At 31.3% G+C, this 19,566-nt stretch overlaps 4 protein-coding genes across 7 annotated transcripts in view; 1 reads left to right on the top strand and 3 right to left on the bottom strand.

Moving 5' to 3' along the window:
- The window catches only part of LOC144834652 (ribosomal protein S6 kinase-related protein-like), a 39,939-nt gene extending 20,373 nt beyond the window's left edge, over nucleotides 1-19,566 (top strand). Inside the window, exon 10 of one of the 2 annotated variants that reach the window (XR_013610991.1) lies at nucleotides 12,495-12,508. Coding sequence is in view for 1 of the 2 variants with exons in the window: in XM_078689540.1 (XP_078545666.1) it covers nucleotides 19,333-19,371 (39 nt within the window). In the remaining variant the exon portion in view is untranslated. Of the gene's footprint in view, nucleotides 1-12,494; nucleotides 12,509-19,332 lie in introns of those variants that run through there. The other variant, XM_078689540.1, reaches the window with a different exon arrangement.
- LOC144834654 (complement C1q tumor necrosis factor-related protein 2-like) lies at nucleotides 69-11,030 on the bottom strand. Of its 2 annotated transcripts, XM_078689543.1 has the most exons (3): nucleotides 10,598-11,030; nucleotides 9,392-9,756; nucleotides 69-795 (listed from the first exon to the last, which is right to left on the bottom strand). In XM_078689543.1, the coding sequence occupies exons 1-3, from the start codon at nucleotides 10,606-10,608 to the stop codon at nucleotides 266-268; spliced, it is 906 nt and encodes a 301-aa protein (XP_078545669.1). In that variant the 5' UTR covers nucleotides 10,609-11,030; the 3' UTR covers nucleotides 69-265. The 2 variants fall into 2 exon arrangements, with proteins under 2 accessions (XP_078545669.1, XP_078545670.1); XM_078689544.1 differs by lacking the exons at nucleotides 9,392-9,756; nucleotides 10,598-11,030 and adding an exon at nucleotides 1,786-1,981 and having other exon boundaries at nucleotides 69-1,007.
- LOC144834657 (uncharacterized) lies at nucleotides 4,839-6,759 on the bottom strand. Its single transcript, XM_078689546.1, has 2 exons — nucleotides 6,539-6,759; nucleotides 4,839-5,690 (listed from the first exon to the last, which is right to left on the bottom strand). The coding sequence occupies exons 1-2, from the start codon at nucleotides 6,547-6,549 to the stop codon at nucleotides 4,895-4,897; spliced, it is 807 nt and encodes a 268-aa protein (XP_078545672.1). The 5' UTR covers nucleotides 6,550-6,759; the 3' UTR covers nucleotides 4,839-4,894.
- LOC144834653 (uncharacterized) lies at nucleotides 12,713-18,627 on the bottom strand. 2 transcript variants are annotated; one of them, XM_078689541.1, is made up of 3 exons: nucleotides 18,567-18,627; nucleotides 17,409-17,773; nucleotides 12,713-13,531 (listed from the first exon to the last, which is right to left on the bottom strand). In XM_078689541.1, exons 1-3 carry the CDS (start codon nucleotides 18,575-18,577, stop codon nucleotides 12,999-13,001), a joined length of 909 nt encoding a protein of 302 aa, XP_078545667.1. In that variant the 5' UTR covers nucleotides 18,578-18,627; the 3' UTR covers nucleotides 12,713-12,998. The 2 variants fall into 2 exon arrangements, with proteins under 2 accessions (XP_078545667.1, XP_078545668.1); XM_078689542.1 differs by lacking the exon at nucleotides 12,713-13,531 and adding an exon at nucleotides 16,006-16,367 and having other exon boundaries at nucleotides 17,097-17,773.

The raw sequence follows: 19,566 nt of genomic DNA on the forward strand, positions 1-19,566 counted from the left end.
AAAACCTTCCTGATTTGAGTGTGAATAGGCTGTAATAAAGTGTGTAAAAAAATGTAATCCTTTTGAACCGCCTGCATAGTTCAACATAACATAGATTTACTCAAAATACTGAATATTAATATTTTTATTTCTAACATGTATTTAAACAATTTAGTTCCTCAAATGAAATAAATGTTATATCTATAATTTTTTAACTGGCTTCTTTTGAATTAGCATCATTCATCTAAAGTGTTTAAAACAATACAAGTATTTGTATATGTTTACTTTATGCTGCATAAAGTAAGAAACCAGAGAATGAGCAGTATCTTAGGCTGCTACTGTGGTAATAGTTATAGCTTGGACTACCTGGCTGAGTCCATACTTCATCACCTGATACCAAATCAAGAACCACCATTGTGCTTGCAGAATTATACCCATCAGCATCCATCTGTGCAGACATTTGAACATTCCCATTTTTCATGATTCTTGTTTTAAGTTTACCACTACTTGATTTCATTGATGTCACCTGGAATACATAAACACCTGGAATTGCACAGACAAACTTTCCTGTTTCTTTGTTGTAGTGATTTCCTACATCTGTAATTATTGTGTTATACTTCATTGGGCTAGTGGCATGACGATCTGGGTTTGATGTAAAAACTGCTGTAAAGGCAGATTTCTGCTGACTAGCTTGTTCACCCTTTTCCCCCTTTACACCATTTGCCCCTGGTAATCCAACTATACCTTGAAGTCCAGTTGGTCCTAACTTTCCAGGAGTCCCATCTAAGCCATTCCTTCCATTATCTCCTTTCACTCCTTGTTCTCCATTCATTCCTTGTTCTCCTTTTATTCCTTGTTCTCCTTTCATTCCTTGTGGCCCTGACACACCTGGATTACCATGATTTCCTGGAATACCAGGAACCCCAGCTGTACAACAGCTATTACAAGCTTCAGAATTGGTTTGAGCTGCTGATTTGATGACAAAGATTATACTAATCTGTATCACAATTGTTAAAATCATATTAAATCTGAAATTCAATATAAAAACTGTATGTTAACTTTTTCCCATCTTAACCCATTTTAGTAATAAAAAAACTAATTTACCATATTTATAAAAATATCCCTTATTAAATTTTCTGATAATAATATCTTCATCTGCCAGCATTCTGCAACTTTTTTATTTCACAGCCTACATGATTCTCCCAGGACCAAGAAGCGGTCTGGCTGTCCAGTTGAGAAACAACATAACTATAAGCCCAACAGGAAGTTTGAATATGATATTATTATATAATAATTTATTAGCCGAAGAAGTGTGGTAGCCGAGTGGTTGGACACTTGACTATATACAGAAAGACCCAAGTTAATTTTCAGATAAAAACAGCTACGAGTCAACTCAGCTGTAAATGAGTACCTGATTGAAAATGCTAGGAAGGATAAGGCAGCGTTGAAAGGAATTAGCCAGCCTACCACATAATGCTGAGGCTTATTACATTGAGCTCCTAACAGCTCATTCCACTTTGTTTAGAATGAACACAAGACTCAAGTTTACCTTACAATAATTTCACATCAAATTGACTTGTATGAAATGATCTTCATTTGTGTTGCATTCCTAACTGGAGTACACACAACCCATATTGTACCTTCTGTGTGTTTTAATATTGTTTTTCCTTCAAGGAAGGTTACAGAATTCTAACAAATCAGTACTACAGTAAAAGACAGTCAAAGTACAGAGTAGCAGTGCAAATGTACAGTAGCACCAAATATCATCCTAAATATTATTAAAAGCTTAAATAACAATTTACTTACCGGAGATACATTGTTGTTTACTGGATGTCTTTTCTGTTGATCTGTAAACTGGATGTTTCCCTGTCATCTGCTGTTGTATGAATAAATTTAGTTTTAATTTTCACTCGACTTTTATAGATGAAATCTGTTCCTCAGGTGTAAACAATATGTTGTCATTTTGCAATCGAAAATTCCCTAATTTGTCCATTTGCTGATATTATACCACAATGTAAAGGACAATATATCATGCGATTCCCACGACTTTTGAACTTGTTAAATGTTTTTTTCTAAACAAAGTACCTTTATTAGACCGGCTAGTCTTTGTGTTACAATAACATTAGGAAAGGGAACTATTCAAACCGGAGTACTAATCGGAACTTCAATATCCGATGACTTCCGCAGTTTTTGTGAAGTTCAATAAACTACCTCCCTCTCACATGTGAACATAGATAATTAATAATTCTTCCCATTAGGTAAAATAATAGGAAGATTCTGATTGGTCTATTTCTGAACGTCAATCAACTTGGTGCTTTCATGTTTCTTAACATGTGTGTATGTGCACACATTATTACACTGAAGAGCATATATTGTAATACTTACTCCAGCCAAATTTAAATATAATTTGTCCCATTACAGTAGTATTAAAACAAAATATGTAAAATTTACTTACATATTTTGTTTCTTACTGTAGTCAATATGAATATAATTTATCCTGTTTTTAAGCCTCTTCATATTTCTTTGGTATATAATTTATCCTGTTTTTAAGCCTCTTCATATTTCTTTGGTATATAATTTATCCTGTTTTTAAGCCTCTTCATATTTCTTTGGTATATGATTTATCCTGTTTTTAAGCCTCTTCATATTTCTTTGGTATATAATTTATCCTGTTTTTAAGCCTCTTCATATTTCTTTGGTATATGATTTATCCTGTTTTTAAGCCTCTTCATATTTCTTTGGTATATAATTTATCCTGTTTTTAAGCCTCTTCATATTTCATTGGTATATAATTTATCCTGTTTTTAAGCCTCTTCATATTTCTTTGGTATATAATTTATCCTGTTTTTAAGCCTCTTCATATTTCTTTGGTATATAATTTATCCTGTTTTTAAGCCTCTTCATATTTCTTTGGTATATGATTTATCCTGTTTTTAAGCCTCTTCATATTTCTTTGGTATATAATTTATCCTGTTTTTAAGCCTCTTCATATTTCATTGGTATATAATTTATCCTGTTTTTAAGCCTCTTCATATTTCATTGGTATATAATTTATCCTGTTTTTAAGCCTCTTCATATTTCTTTGGTATATAATTTATCCTGTTTTTAAGCCTCTTCATATTTCTTTGGTATATAATTTATCCTGTTTTTAAGCCTCTTCATATTTCTTTGGTATATGATTTATCCTGTTTTTAAGCCTCTTCATATTTCTTTGGTATATAATTTATCCTGTTTTTAAGCCTCTTCATATTTCTTTGGTATATAATTTATCCTGTTTTCAAGCCTCTTCATATTTCATTGGTATATAATTTATCCTGTTTTCAAGCCTCTTCATATTTCTTTGGTATATAATTTATCCTGTTTTCAAGCCTCTTCATATTTCATTGGTATATAATTCGTCTAAATATTTTGGAGGTGTTTTTATTTCTCTAGTTTTCATAGTTTTTTTTTTATTTTTAGTGCATTTTTTAGTATGTCAAATATTTCATTCTTTTTATCGGAATTTATTGTTTCCTCTAACGGTATGTTCAGTTCTGTTCTTTATTTTATGCAAAAGTTATTTGTCGAATTGTAACAAACTGGTTTATAGTGTCGTCATGAGCAATATTTCGATTCATATGAATTTTATAAAAGGAAAGAATTCAAAACTTTAAAAAAAAGAAGGCTTTGATTTTTTTTCCCAACTTTCTCACCTCACATAAACAACTAGAAAGACACTCCGAGAGTGCATACCTCCGCCTACTGTGAAATTCTCCTACGTAAGATTTCTCCGGTAAAAAAGAAATATATATTTGTGTGTGTCTTAATGCTGTTTGTGATTTAGGCTAATTTCACTACAAGCATGTGTATGCGAGTTTGGTGTAATGGCTATGTAACAAGCCTTTCAATTAACAATAGCTTCAGTTGACTAACAATAGAACAGCAACGCGAAAATCAAACGAGTGAATTTGAAAAGAAATAGGTTTTTTAAACTACTCGCATCAAAAAACGTGCACATTAAATCGAATTATGTTTTAAATTTACAATTCACAAGTTATAACTCTTGCCTCTTGTACAAAAATGAAGTTTTTTGGACAAGTAGTTCTCGAGAAAATGCAATTTTAGTTTATTTGTTACTTTAAAACTGCTCGCCGGCTTTTGGAAAATTCTGTCCTATCTTTTAACACTAGCAGGTCTAAATAGTATACTAAAAAAGTGGTCCAGAATTGGGACCATGGTCCCAAATGGTCCCAAAATTTAATGGAATGGTCCTTGACCACATATCTATCCGTATATTGATTTTGGTAAAGATCTTGTAATTACTTTTTGAGTAATCCTGCTAACAAACAAACAGACAGACAGACAGACAGACAGACAAACAAACCCACGCGATCGATTACATATACCTCCTTGGCGGAGGTAAATTATACCATGTATAGTTCATAGTTCACCATAATGATCTACTCAAAATACTGAATATTTTATATTTTTATTTCTGAAATATACTTACAAGATTTAGTTTGAATGAAATAAATCTATAATTTTTTAACTGGTAAGTTAAATTGACCTGAAAAATCACTAACCTTTCTAAAAAATGTTAATGTCACATAAAAAATAGTTATTTACTTTTACCAAAAATTGTGTGGGGGGGGGGGGTGGAAGATAGGAAAATTGGCTGCCACCCAATGGATTTTTGGTTGAATTTATTAGTAAAAGCATTATATTTAAAATTTGTTCTTCTGTGGAAGCGATTTATTAAAACTGCAAAATAGCCTACAGTATTCAAAGTTTGTTATCTTCATTTTTCATGTTTTTGGAGGAAAATACATTTTAATTAATAGTAATGTTACCTTGTGTCATTTATGTAGTTTGACTTCTAGATGCCTATTTGCAAATTAATTGTTTAAAACAATACAAGTATTTGTATATGTTTACTTTATGCTGCATAAAGTAAGAAACCAGAGAATGAGCAGTATCTCATGCTGTCACTGTAGTAATAGTTAGTGCCTGAATTATATGGCTGAGTCCAAACTTCATCACCTGATATCAGATCAAGAACCAACATTGTACTTGCAGAATTATACCCAGCAGCATCCATCCTTGTGGTCATTTGAGTAATCCCATTTTTCTTTATTTTTGTTAGAAGTTTTCCACCAGTTGATTTCATGGATGTCACCTGGAATACATAAACACCTGGAATTATACAGACAAACTTGCCTGTTTCTTTGTTGTAGTGATTTCCTACATCTGTAATTATTGTGTTATACTTCATTGGGCTAGCGGCATGACGACCTGGGTTTGATGTAAAAACTACTGAAAAAGCAGATTTTTGCTGACTAGCTTGTTCACCCTTTTCTCCTTTTACACCATTTGCACCTGGTAATCCAATGAGGCCTTGAGGTCCAGTTGGTCCTAATTTACCAGGAATCCCATCTAAGCCATTGCTTCCATTATCTCCTTTCATTCCTTGTTCTCCATTCAATCCTTGTTCTCCTTTTATTCCTTGTTCTCCATTAATTCCTTGTTCTCCATTAATTCCTTGTTCTCCTTTCATTCCTTGTATTCCATTCATTCCTTGTGGCCCTATTGCACCTGGATTACCATGATTTCCTGGAATGCCAGGAACCCCAGCTGTACAACAGCTATTACAAGCTTCAGAATTGGTTTGAGCTGCTGATTTGATGACATAGATTATACTAATCTGTATCACAATTGTTAACATCATATTAAATCTGAAATTCAATATAAAAACTGTAAGTTAACTTTTTCCCCTCTAAAAAATTTTAGTAATAATTGCACTCTTCCAATCTACCATATTTATAAAAATACCCCTTTCATTTAAAAAAAAAGGTTGCAATCCATTAGTCATTGTCTAACAGAGTTTCGTCAAAGTATGTTTTGCACACTGATCATGATGTCATCATTAGCCAGCATTCTGCAACCCTTTTATTTCACAGCCTACATACGATTCTCAGGACCAAGAAGCAGTCTGGCTGTCCAGTTGTACAAGGAAAAAACATAACTAAGCCAAACAAGATGTTTGAATATGATATAAGACCCAAGTTAATTTCCCAATAAGAACAGCTCAGCTGTAAATGAGTACCTGATTGAAAATGTTAGGAAGCATAATACGGCATGGAAAGGAATTGGCCAGCCTATCACATAATGTCTTATTACATTGAGATCCTAACAGCTCATTTCACTGTGTTTAGAATGGACTCCAGTTTACCTTACAATAATCGGTGACAAAATGTTAATGTATAAAAAAAAAATGATTTCAGATATGCTAAATAGAACATTAATGGTAAAAGAATATTTAAACAGAAATTGACTTGTATTAAATGATCTTCAGTTGTATTGCATTCCTAACTAGAGTATACCCATATTGTACCTTCTGTGTGTTTTAATATTGTTTTTTCCTTCTCACAGCCAACATATACAAGAAAGGTTACAGAATTCTAACAAATCAGTACTACAGTAAAAGACATTAATGTCAAAGTACAGAGTAGCAGTGCTAAAGTACAGTAGCACCAAATATCATCCTAAATATTATTAAAAGCTTAAATAACAATTTACTTACCGGAGATACATTGTTGTATTCTGGATGTCTTTTCTGTTGATCTGTAAACTGGATGTTTCCCTGTCATCTGCTGTTGTATGAATAAATCCAGTTTCAATTTTCACTCGACTTTTATAGATGAAATCTGTTCCTCACGTGTAATCAATATGTTGTGATTTTGCAATCGAACATTCCCTGATTGGTCCATTTGCTAATATTATACCACAATGCAAAGGACATATCATTCAATTCCCACGACTTTCGAACTTGTTAAATGTTTTTTTCCAAACAAACAAGTACATGTACATGTGGTTATCATTTATTAGACCGGCTCTTTGTGTTACAATAACATTAGGAAAGGGAACTATTTAAACCGGATTACTAATCGAAACTTCAATATCCGATGACTTCCGCAGTTTTTGTGAAGTACCTCCCTCTCACATGTGAACATAGATAATTAATAATTCTTCCCATTAGGTGAAATAATAGGAAGATTCTGATTGGTCTATTTCTGAACGTCAATCAACTTGGTGCTTTCATGTTTCTTAAAAAGTGTGTATGCACACATTATTACACTGAAGAGCATATATTGTAATACTTACTCCAGCCAAATATAAATATAATTTGTCCCATTACAGTAGTATGTAAAACAGAATATGTAAATGTAGTCAAATATTAATATAATTTGTCCCATTACAGTAGTATGTAAAACAGAATATGTAAATGTTATGTTTACCTATTTTGTTTCTTACTGTAGTCAAATATTTATATAATTTGTCCAAACATACAGTATGTAAAACAGAATATGTAATTTTTACATATTTTTTACTGTATTCAAATATTAATATAATTTATCCTATTACAGTATGTAAAACAAAATATGTAAATGTTATGTTTACATATTTTGTTTCTTACTGTAGTCAATATGATTTATCCTGTTTTTAAGCCTCTTCATATTTCATTTGTATATGATTTATCCTGTTTTTAAGCCTCTTCATATTTCTTTGGTATATAATTTATCCTGTTTTTAAGCCTCTTCATATTTCATTGGTATATAATTTATCCTGTTTTTAAGCCTCTTCATATTTCTTTGGTATATAATTTATCCTGTTTTTAAGCCTCTTCATATTTCTTTGGTATATAATTTATCCTGTTTTTAAGCCTCTTCATATTTCTTTGGTATATAATTTATCCTGTTTTTAAGCCTCTTCATATTTCTTTGGTATATAATTTATCCTGTTTTTAAGCCTCTTCATATTTCTTTGGTATATAATTTATCCTGTTTTTAAGCCTCTTCATATTTCTTTGGTATATAATTTATCCTGTTTTTAAGCCTCTTCATATTTCTTTGGTATATAATTTATCCTGTTTTTAAGCCTCTTCATATTTCTTTGGTATATAATTTATCCTGTTTTTAAGCCTCTTCATATTTCTTTGGTATATAATTTATCCTGTTTTTAAGCCTCTTCATATTTCTTTGGTATATAATTTATCCTGTTTTTAAGCCTCTTCATATTTCTTTGGTATATGATTTATCCTGTTTTTAAGCCTCTTCATATTTCTTTGGTATATAATTCGTCTAAATATTTTGGAGGTATTTTTATTTCTCTAGTTTTCATAGTTTTCAAAATGCTCTTCAGTATTTTTTACCATTTTGTCAAGTTTTCTTTATGTTTAATGCATTTTTTGTAGTATGTCAAATATTCTTTTTATCAGAATTTATTGTTTCCTTTAAACGTTCAGCTCTGTTTTGTATTTTATGCAAAAGTTATATGTCAAGTTGTAACAAACTGGTTTCTAGTCGTCATGAGCAATATTGTGATTCATCTGAATTTTATAAAATAAAGTGTGCCAAGCAAAGAATTCAAAACTTTAAAAGAAGAAGATCCTTTGATTTTTATCCAACTTTCTCACATCACATAAACAATTATACCATATATCGTTCATAGTTCAAAAAAATGATCCACTCAAAATGCTGAATATTAATATTTTTATTTGTAATATATACTTACAAAAATTTAGTTCTAAATAAGTTTAAATAAATGTTACATTTATAATTTTTCAACTGGTAAGTAAAATTACCTAAAAAATCACTAACCTTTCTAAAAAATGTTAATGTCACATAAAAAGTAGTTATTTATTTTGACCAACAATTGTTGGAGATAGGTGGGGAATAGAAAATAGAAAATTGGCTGCCACCCAATGGGTTTTTGGTTGAATTTAACTATATATTTAGTAAAAGCATTATTTTTAAAAATGTGTTCTTCTATGGAAGCTATTAACTTTATTAAAACTGCAATATAGCCTTCAGTATTCAAAGTTTGTTATCTTCATGTTTTTGGGGACAATACATTTAATTAATAGTAATGTAGCTTGTGACATTTATATAGTTTGACTTCTAGATGCCTATTTGCAAATTAATTGTTTAAAACAATACAAGTATTTGTATATGTTTACTTTATGATGCATAAAGTAAGAAACCAGAGAATGAGCAGTATCTTCCACTGTCACTGTAGTAATAGTTGTAGATTGAACTATTTGGCTGAGTCCATACTTCATCACCTGATATCAGATCAAGAACCACCATTGTGCTTGCAGAATTATACCCAGCAGCACTCATCCTTGTGGACACTTGAGTATTCCCATTTTTCATGATTCTTGTAAAAATTTGACCACTACTTGATTTCATGGATGTCACCTGGAATACATAAACACCTGGAATTATACAGACAAACTTGCCTGTTTCTTTGTTGTAGTGATTTCCTACATCTGTAATTATTGTGTTATACTTCATTGGGCTACTAGCGGCATGACGACCTGGGTTTGATGTAAAAACTACTGAAAAAGCAGATTTCTGCTGACTAGCTTGTTCACCTTTTTCTCCTTTTACACCATTTGCACCTGGTAGTCCAATGAGGCCTTGAGGTCCAGTTGGTCCTAATTTACCTGGAATCCCATCTAAACCATTCCTTCCATTATCTCCTTTCATTCCTTGTTCTCCATTCAATCCTTGTTCTCCATTAATTCCTTGTTCTCCATTCATTCCTTGTTCTCCTTTCATTCCTTGTATTCCATTCATTCCTTGTGGCCCTATTGCACCTGGATTACCATGATTTCCTGGAATGCCAGGAACCCCAGCTGTACAACAGCTATTACAAGCTTCAGAATTGGTTTGAGCTGCTGATTTGATGACATAGATTATACTAATCTGTATCACAATTGTTAAAATCATATTAAATCTGAAATTCAATATAACAACAGTGTGTTTACTTTTTCCCACTTTAATTGCACTCTTATCTACCATACTTAAGTTAAGCTATAAACATATAAAAATACCATTTTTTTTTTATTTTTAAAAAAGGTTGCAATCAATTAATCATTATCAAGCAGGGTTTTGTCAAAGTATATTTTGCACACTGATCATTATCGAGCCAGCATTCTGCAACCCTTTCATTTCACAGCCTACATGTGATTCTTCCAGGAACAAGAAGCGACCTCTGGCTGTCCAGTTGTACAAGGAAACAACATGACTCAGTCCAAGTTTTGAATGTGGTATTATTATATAATAATTTGTTGAAGTTTAGTAGCCAAGTGGTTGGACTATCATACAGAAAGACCCAAATTAATTTCCAGATAAAAACAACTACCAGTCAACTCCGCTGTAAATGAGTACCTGATTGAAAACGCTAGGAAGAATAAGGCAGCGTGGAAAGGAACTGGCCAGCCTACCACATAATGCTGAGGCTTATTACATTGAGCTCCTAACAGCTCATTTCACTTTGTTCAGAATGAACACAAGACTCCAATTTACCTTACAATAATTTCACATCAAAATGATCTTCATTTGTATTGCATTCCTAACTGGAGTACACACGACCCATACTGAACCTTCTGTGTGTTTTAATATTGTTTTTTCCTTCCCACTGCCAACATGTTCAAGGAAGGTTACAGAATTCTAACAAATCAGTACTACAGTAAAAGACAGTAATGTCAAAGTACAGAGTAGCAGTGCTAAAGTACAGTAGCAGCAAATATCATCCTAATAAATATTATTAAAAGCTTAAATAACAATTTACTTACCGGAGATACATTGTTGTTTTCTGAATGTCTTTTCTGTTGATCTGTAAACTGGATGTTTCCCTGTCATCTGCTGTTGAATGAATAAATCCAGTTTCAATTTTCACTAGACTTTTATAGATGAAATCTGTTCCTCACGTGTAAACAATATGTTGTGATTTTGCAATCGAAAATTCCCTAATTTTTCCATTTGCTGATATTTCCACCATAATGTAAAGGACATATCATGCGATTCCCACGACTTTCGAACTTGTTAAATGTTTTTTTCTAAACAAACAAGTACATGTGGTTATCATTTATTAGACCGGCTCTTTGTGTTACAATAACATTAGGAAAGGGAACTATTCAAACCGGATTACTAATCGAAACTTCAATATCTGATGACTTCCGCAGTTTTTGTGAAGTTCAATAAACTACCTCCCTCTCACATGTGAACATAGATAATTAATAATTCTTCCCATTAGGTAAAATAATAGGAAGATGCTGATTGGTCTATTTCTGAACGTCAATCAACTTGGTGCTTCATGTTTCTTAACAAGTGTGTATGTGCACACACGTCAGTTATTACACTGAAGAGCATATATTGTAATACTTACTCCAGCCAAATATAAATATAATTTGTCCCATTACAGTAGTATTAAAACAAAATATGTACATTTTATGTTTACCTATTTTGTTTCTTACTGTAGTCAAATATTTATATAATTTGTCCAACATACAGTATGTAAAACAGAATATGTAATTTTTACATATTTTTTACTGTATTCAAATTTTAATATAATTTATCCTATTACAGTATGTAAAACAAAATATGTAAATTTTACATTTACATATTTTGTTTCTTACTGTAGTCAATATGATTTATCCTGTTTTTAAGCCTCTTCATATTTCTTTGGTATATGATTTATCCTGTTTTTAAGCCTCTTCATATTTCTTTGGTATATGATTTATCCTGTTTTTAAGCCTCTTCATATTTCTTTGGTATATGATTTATCCTGTTTTTAAGCCTCTTCATATTTCTTTGGTATATAATTTATCCTGTTTTTAAGCCTCTTCATATTTCTTTGGTATATGATTTATCCTGTTTTTAAGCCTCTTCATATTTCTTTGGTATATGATTTATCCTGTTTTTAAGCCTCTTCATATTTCTTTGGTATATAATTTATCCTGTTTTTAAGCCTCTTCATATTTCTTTGGTATATAATTTATCCTGTTTTTAAGCCTCTTCATATTTCTTTGGTATATGATTTATCCTGTTTTTAAGCCTCTTCATATTTCTTTGGTATATAATTTATCCTGTTTTTAAGCCTCTTCATATTTCTTTGGTATATAATTTATCCTGTTTTTAAGCCTCTTCATATTTCTTTGGTATATGATTTATCCTGTTTTTAAGCCTCTTCATATTTCTTTGGTATATGATTTATCCTGTTTTTAAGCCTCTTCATATTTCTTTGGTATATGATTTATCCTGTTTTTAAGCCTCTTCATATTTCTTTGGTATATAATTCGTCTAAATATTTTGGAGGTGTTTTTATTTCTCTAGTTTTCATAGTTTTCAAAATCCTCTTCAGTATTTTTTACCATTTTGTCAAGTTTTCTTTTTTGTGGTTTTTCAAATATTTAATTATTTATATCAGAATTTATTGTTTCCTCTAAACTTTCAGTTCTGTTTTGTATTTTATGCAAAGTTATATGTCAAGTTGTAACAAACTGGTTTCAGTGTCGTCATGAGCAATATTGTGATTCATATGAATTTTATAAAATAAAGTGTGCCAAGCAAAGAATTCAAAACTTAACAAAAAAAAGAAGAGGCTTTGATTTTTAAACAAGGAACTTGCAGAGTTACCCATGCTGATATATTTCTATTAGTATAATCTAATGTGTAAAATCTGTTTAATAGTTGCAGGTCAAATGTCAAACAACTGAATGTTGACAGTCTTTCATTAATTAATTCAGAATTGTAGTGGATGAATTTATTAAAACCTAATTTAGGACTGATTTGAGTGTGAATAGGCCGTAATAAAGTGTGTAAAGAAATGTAATCCTTTTGAACCACCTGCATAGTTCAACATAACATAGATTTACTCAAATACTGAATATTAATATTTTTATTTCTAACATGTATTTAAACAATTTAGTTCCTCAAATGAAATAAATGTTATATCTATAATTGTTATAACTGTTAAAATTGACCTTAAAAAATTACTAACAAAAAGCTTCTTTTGAATTAGCATCATTCATCTAAATTGTTGCATCTCAAGCACAAATATCTATCATTGCAAAAATAATATATATATATATATATATAATAATCTAGCTTGTGGCATTTATATAGTTTGACTATTTTAATGCCTATTTGCAAATTATTCGTTTAAAACAATACAAGTATTTGTATATGTTTACTTTATGCTGCATAAAGTAAGAAACCAGAGAATGAGCAATATCTTCCACTGTCACTTTGGTAATAGTTAGTGTTTGAATTATGTGGCTGAGTCCATACTTCATCACCTGATACCAGATCAAGAACCAACATTGTGCTTACAGAATTATACCCTGAAGCACTCATCCATGCAGACATTTGATTATTGCCATTTTTCATGATTCTTGTTAAAATTTGACCACTACCCCTTGATTTCATTGATGTCACCTGGAATACATAAACACCTGGAATTGCACAGACAAACTTGCCTGTTTCTTTGTTGTAGTGATTTCCTACATCTGTAATTATTGTGTCATAATTCATTGGGCTAGTGGCGTGACGACCCGGGTTTGATGTAAAAACTACTGAAAAGGCAGATTTCTGCTGACTAGATTGTTCACCCTTTTCTCCTTTTACACCATTTGCACCTGGTAGTCCAATGAGGCCTTGAGGTCCAGTTGGTCCTAACTTTCCAGGAGTCCCATCTAAGCCATTCCTTCCATTATCTCCTTTCATTCCTTGTTCTCCATTAATTCCTTGTTCTCCTTTTATTCCTTGTATTCCATTCATTCCTTGTGGCCCTGACACACCTGGATTACCATGATTTCCTGGAATACCAGGAACCCCAGCTGTACAACAGCTATTACAAGCTTCAGAATTGGTTTGAGCTGCTGATTTGATGACATAGATTATACTAATCTGTATCACAATTGTTAACATCATACTAAATCTGAAATTCAATATAAAAACTGTATGTTAACTTTTTCCCATCTTAACCCATTTTAGTAATAAAAAAATCTAATTTATCATCATCATCATTTATAAAAATATCCCTTTTATTAAATTTTCTGATAATGATATCTTCATCTGCCAGCATTCTGTAACCCTTTTATTTCACAGCCTACATACGATTCTCTCTGGACCAATAAGCGACCTGGCTGTCCAGTTGTACAAGGAAACAACATATTACTAAGTCCAACAAGAAGTTTTAAATATGATATATAATAATTTGTTAGCCGAAGAAGTTTGGTGGCCGAGTGGTTGGACACTTGACTATCATACAGAAAGTTAATTTCTCAATAAGAACAACTCAGCTGTAAATGAGTACGGTACCTGATTAAAAATGCTAGGAAGGATAAGGCACTGGGAAAGGAATTGAGCTCCTAACAGCTCATTCCACTTTGTTCAGAATGAACACAGGACACAGTTTACCTTACAATAATTTCACATCAAATTGACTTGTATTAAATGATCTTCAGTTGTATTGCATTCCTAACTGGAGTATACCCATATTGTACCTTCTGTGTGTTTTAATATTGTTTTTCCTTCCCACCACCAACATGTTTAGGGAAGGTTACAGAATTCTAACAAATCCGTACACAGTAAAAGACAGTAATATCAAAGTACAGAGTAGCAGTGCGAAAGTACAGTAGCACCAAATATCATCCTAAATATTATTAAAAGCTTAAATAACAATTTACTTACCGGAGATACATTGTTGTTTTCTGAATGTCTTTTCTGTTGATCTGTAAGCTGGATGTTTCCCTGTCATCTGCTGTTGTATGAATAAATCCAGTTTCAATTTTCACTTGACTTTTATAGATAAAATCTGTTCCTCACGTGTAAACAATATGTTGTCATTTTGCAATTGAAAATTCCCTAATTTGTCCATTTGCTGATATTTCCACCACAATGTAAAGGACATATCATGCGATTCCCACGACTTTCGAACTTGTTAAATGTTTTTTTCTCAACAAACAAGTACCTGTGGTTATCATTTATTAGACCGGCTCTTTGTGTTACAATAACATTAGGAAAGGGAACTATTTAAACCGGATTACTAATCGAAACTTAAATATCCGATGACTTCCGCAGTTTTTGTGAAGTACCTCCCTCTCACATGTGAACATAGATAATTAATAATTCTTCCCATTAGGTAAAATAATAGGAAGATTCTGATTGGTCTATTTCTGAACGTCAATCAACTTGGTGCTTTCATGTTTCTTAACAAGTGTGTATGTGCACACACGTCAGTTATTACACTGAAGAGCATATATTGTAATACTTACTCCAGCCAAACATAAATATAATTTGTCCCATTACAGTAGTATGTAAAACAGAATATGTAAATGTTATGTTTACCTATTTTGTTTCTTACTGTAGTCAAATATTTATATAATTTGTCCAAACATACAGTATGTAAAACAGAATATGTAATTTTTACATATTTTTTACTGTATTCAAATATTAATATAATTCATCCCATTACAGTATGTAAAACAAAATATGTAAATGTTTATGTTTACATATTTTGTTTCTTACTGTAGTCAATATGAATATGATTTATCCTGTTTTTAAGCCTCTTCATATTTCATTGGTATATAATTCGTCTAAATATTTTGGATGTGTTTTTATTTCTCTAGTTTTTATAGTTTTCAAAATCCTTTTCAGTATTTTTTACCATTTTGTCAAGTTTTCTTTTATGTTTAGTGTATTTTTTGTAGTATTTTAAATATTTAATTTTTTTTATCATAATTTATTGTTTCCTTTAACGGTATGTTCAGCTCTGTTTTGTATTTTATGCAAAAGTTATTTGTCGAATTGTAACAAACTGGTTTCCAGTGTCGTCATGAGCAATATTGCGATTCATATGAATTTTATAAATTAAAGTGTGCCAAGCAAAGAATTCAAAACTTTAAAAAAGAAGAAGAGGCTTTGATTTTTATCCAACTTTCTCACCTCACATAAACATATATATATTTCATAGTTTGACATAATGATCCACTCAAAATACTGAATATTAATATTTTTATTTGTAATATATACTAATACAAAAATTTAGTTTTGAATGAAATAAATGTTATGTTATAATTTTTTAACTGGTAAGTGACATAAAAAATCACTATACTTTCAAAAAAAAAATGTTATTGTCACATAAAAAATGGTTATTTATTTGACCAAGAATTGTGAAGTGGGGATAGGTAAATTGGCTGCCACCCATTTGAATTTAAGTATATATTTAGTAAAAGCATTATTTTAAAAATTTGTTCTTCTATGGAAGCGATTAACTTTATTAAAACTGCAAAATAGCCTACAAAGTTTGTTATCTTCCTTTTTCATGTTTTGGGGGACAATACATTTTAATTAATACAGTAGTAATGTAGCTTGTGACATTTATATAGTTTGACTTCTAGATGCCTATTCGCAAATTAATTGTTAAAAACAATACAAGTATTTGTATATGTTTACTTTATGCTGCATAAAGTAAGAAACCAGAGAATGAGCAGTATCTTCCACCGTTACTGTAGTAATAGTTATGACCTGAACTATTTGGCTGAGTCCATACTTGATCACCTGATATCAGATTAAGAACCACCATGAATTTTATAAAATAAAGTGTGCCAAACAAAGAATTAAAAACTTTAAAAAAAGAAGAGGATTTGATTTTTATCCAACTTTCTCACATTAACAATTATACCATATATAGTTCATAGTTCAACATAATGATCCACTCAATATACTGAATATTAATATTTTTATTTCTAATATATATACTTACAAAAATTTAGTTTAAATGAAATAAATGTTATATCTATAATTTTTTAACTGGTAAGTAAAGCTGACATAAAAAATCACTAAACTTTCTAAAAAAAATGTTACAGTCACATAAAAAATGGTTATTTATTTGACAAAAAGTTGTGAATAGGTAAATTGGCTGCCACCAAATGGGTTTTTGATTGAATTTAACTATACTGTATATTTAGTAAAAGCATTATTTTTAAAATTTGTTCTTCTATTAAAACTGCAATATAGCCTACAGCATTCAAAGTTTGTTATCTTCATTTTTCATGTTTTGGGGGACAATACATTTTAATTAATAGTAATGTTACCTTGTGTCATTTATGTAGTTTGACTTCTAGATGCCTATTTGCAAATTAATTGTTTAAAACAATACAAGTATTTGTATATGTTTACTTTATGCTGCATAAAGTAAGAAACCAGAGAAAGAGCAGTATCTATGACTGCTACTGTAGAAATAGTTATAGGATACTGTATTATATGGCTGAGTCCATACTTGATCACCTGATATCAGATCAAGAACCACCATTGTGCTTACAGAATTATACCCTGAAGCACTCATCCATGTGGACATTTGAATGTTCCCATTTTTCATGATTCTTGTTAAAATTTGACCACTACTACCTGATTTCATTGATGTCACCTGGAATACATAAACACCTGGAATTGCACAGACAAACTTGCCTGTTTCTTTGTTGTAGTGATTTCCTACATCTGTAATTATTGTGTTATACTTCATTGGGCTAGCGGCATGACGACCCGGGTTTGATGTAAAAACTACTGAAAAAGCAGATTTCTGCTGACTAGCTTGTTCACCCTTTTCTCCTTTTACACCATTTGCACCTGGTAGTCCAATGAGGCCTTGAGGTCCAGTTGGTCCTAACTTTCCAGGAGTCCCATCTAAGCCATTGCTTCCATTATCTCCTTTCATTCCTTGTTCTCCATTCAATCCTTGTTCTCCTTTTATTCCTTGTTCTCCATTAATTCCTTGTTCTCCTTTCATTCCTTGTATTCCATTCATTCCTTGTGGCCCTATTGCACCTGGATTACCATGATTTCCTGGAATGCCAGGAACCCCAGCTGTACAACAACTATTACAAGCTTCAGAATTGGTTTGAGCTGCTGATTTGATGACATAGATTATACTAATCTGTATCACAATTGTTAAAATCATATTAAATCTGAAATTCAATATAAAAACTGTATGTTAACTTTTTCCCATCTTAACCCATTTTAGTAATAACAAAATCTAATTTACCATATTTATAAAAATATCCCTTATTAAATTTTCTGATAATGATATCTTCATCTGCCAGCATTCTGCAACTTTTTTATTTCACAGCCTACATATGATTCTCCCAGGACCAAGAAGCGGTCTGGCTGTCCAGCTGAGAAACAACATACTATAAGCCCAACAGGAAGTTTGAATATGATATTATTATATAATAATTAGTTAGCCGAAGAAGTTTGGTGACAGAGTATTTGGAAACTTGACTATCATACAGAAAGACCAAAGTTAATTTTCAGATAAAAACGGCTACCAGTCAACTCAGCTGTAAATGAGTACCTGAAAATGCTAGGAAGGATAAGGCGGCGTGGAAAGGAATCGGCCAGCCTACCACATAATGCTGAGGCTTATTACATTGAGCTCCTAACAGCTCATTCCACTTTGTTTAGAATGAACACAAGACTCAAGTTTACCTTACAATAATTTCACATCAAATTGACTTGTATTAAATGATCTTCAGTTGTATTGCATTCCTAACTGGAGTATACCCATATTGTACCTTCTGTGTGTTTCAATATTGTTTTTCTTCCCACTGCCAACATGTTTAAGGAAGGTTACAAAATTCTAACAAATCAGTACTACAGTAAAAGACAGTAATGTCAAAGTACAGAGTAGCAGTGAGAAAGTACAGTAGCACCAAATATCATCCTAAATATTATTAAAAGCTTAAATAACAATTTACTTACCGGAGATACATTGTTGTATTCTGAATGTCTTTTCTGTTGATCTGTAAACTGGATGTTTCCCTGTCATTTGCTGTTGTATCAGTAAATCGAGTTTCAATATTCACTTGACTTTTATAGATGAAATCTGTTCCTCACGTGTAAACAATATGTTGTGATTTTGCAATCGAAAATTCCCTAATTTGTCCATTTGCTGATATTATACCATAATGTAAAGGACATATCATGCGATTCCCACAACTTTTTAACTTGTTAAGTACCTTTATTAGACCGGCTCTTTGTGTTACAATAACATTAGGAAAGGGAACTATTCAAACCGGATTACTAATCGAAACTTCAATATCCGATGACTTCCGCAGTTTTTGTGAAGTTCAATAAACTACCTCCCTCTCACATGTGAACATAGATAATTAATAATTCTTCCCATTAGGTAAAATAATAGGAAGATGCTGATTGGTCTATTTCTGAACGTCAATCAACTTGATGCTTCATGTTTCTTAAAAAGTGTGTATGTGCACACATGTCAGTTATTACACTGAAGAGTATAATATTGTTACTCCAGACAAACATAAATATAATTTGTCCTATTACAGTAGTATTAAAACAATATGAGTTGATGGTTACATATTTTTTCCTTACTGTAGTAAAAAATAAATTTAAGTTTAAGGCTCTTCGTGTAGAATATGTTGCAAACCTCAATATTAGGTTTTTATTTAGACATTTTAATTATTACATAATAATAATAATAACTTTTTTTTCTATTTTACAGTTTGATAACTTTGATTGGATTAGAGAAACCGACTTATAACAACAACACAGATTAGCCATGAAGTAAATCATTATTATCAGAATTCATTTGAAGATTGTTCTTCATACTATGTGAACATTTGGACTGACTCCAGAGAGACCAAAGGCAGGAGCCTATTGAGCATTTTGGATTGACTAGTGCCCTTAGCCCTCCAAAAAGTGTGGGAGTCTGTTTAGTCCTCTACTAAACACCACA

Source organism: Antedon bifida, chromosome 2 (genome assembly GCF_963402885.1).
Source record: "Antedon bifida chromosome 2, ecAntBifi1.1, whole genome shotgun sequence".
NCBI lineage: Eukaryota > Metazoa > Echinodermata > Crinoidea > Comatulida > Antedonidae > Antedon > Antedon bifida.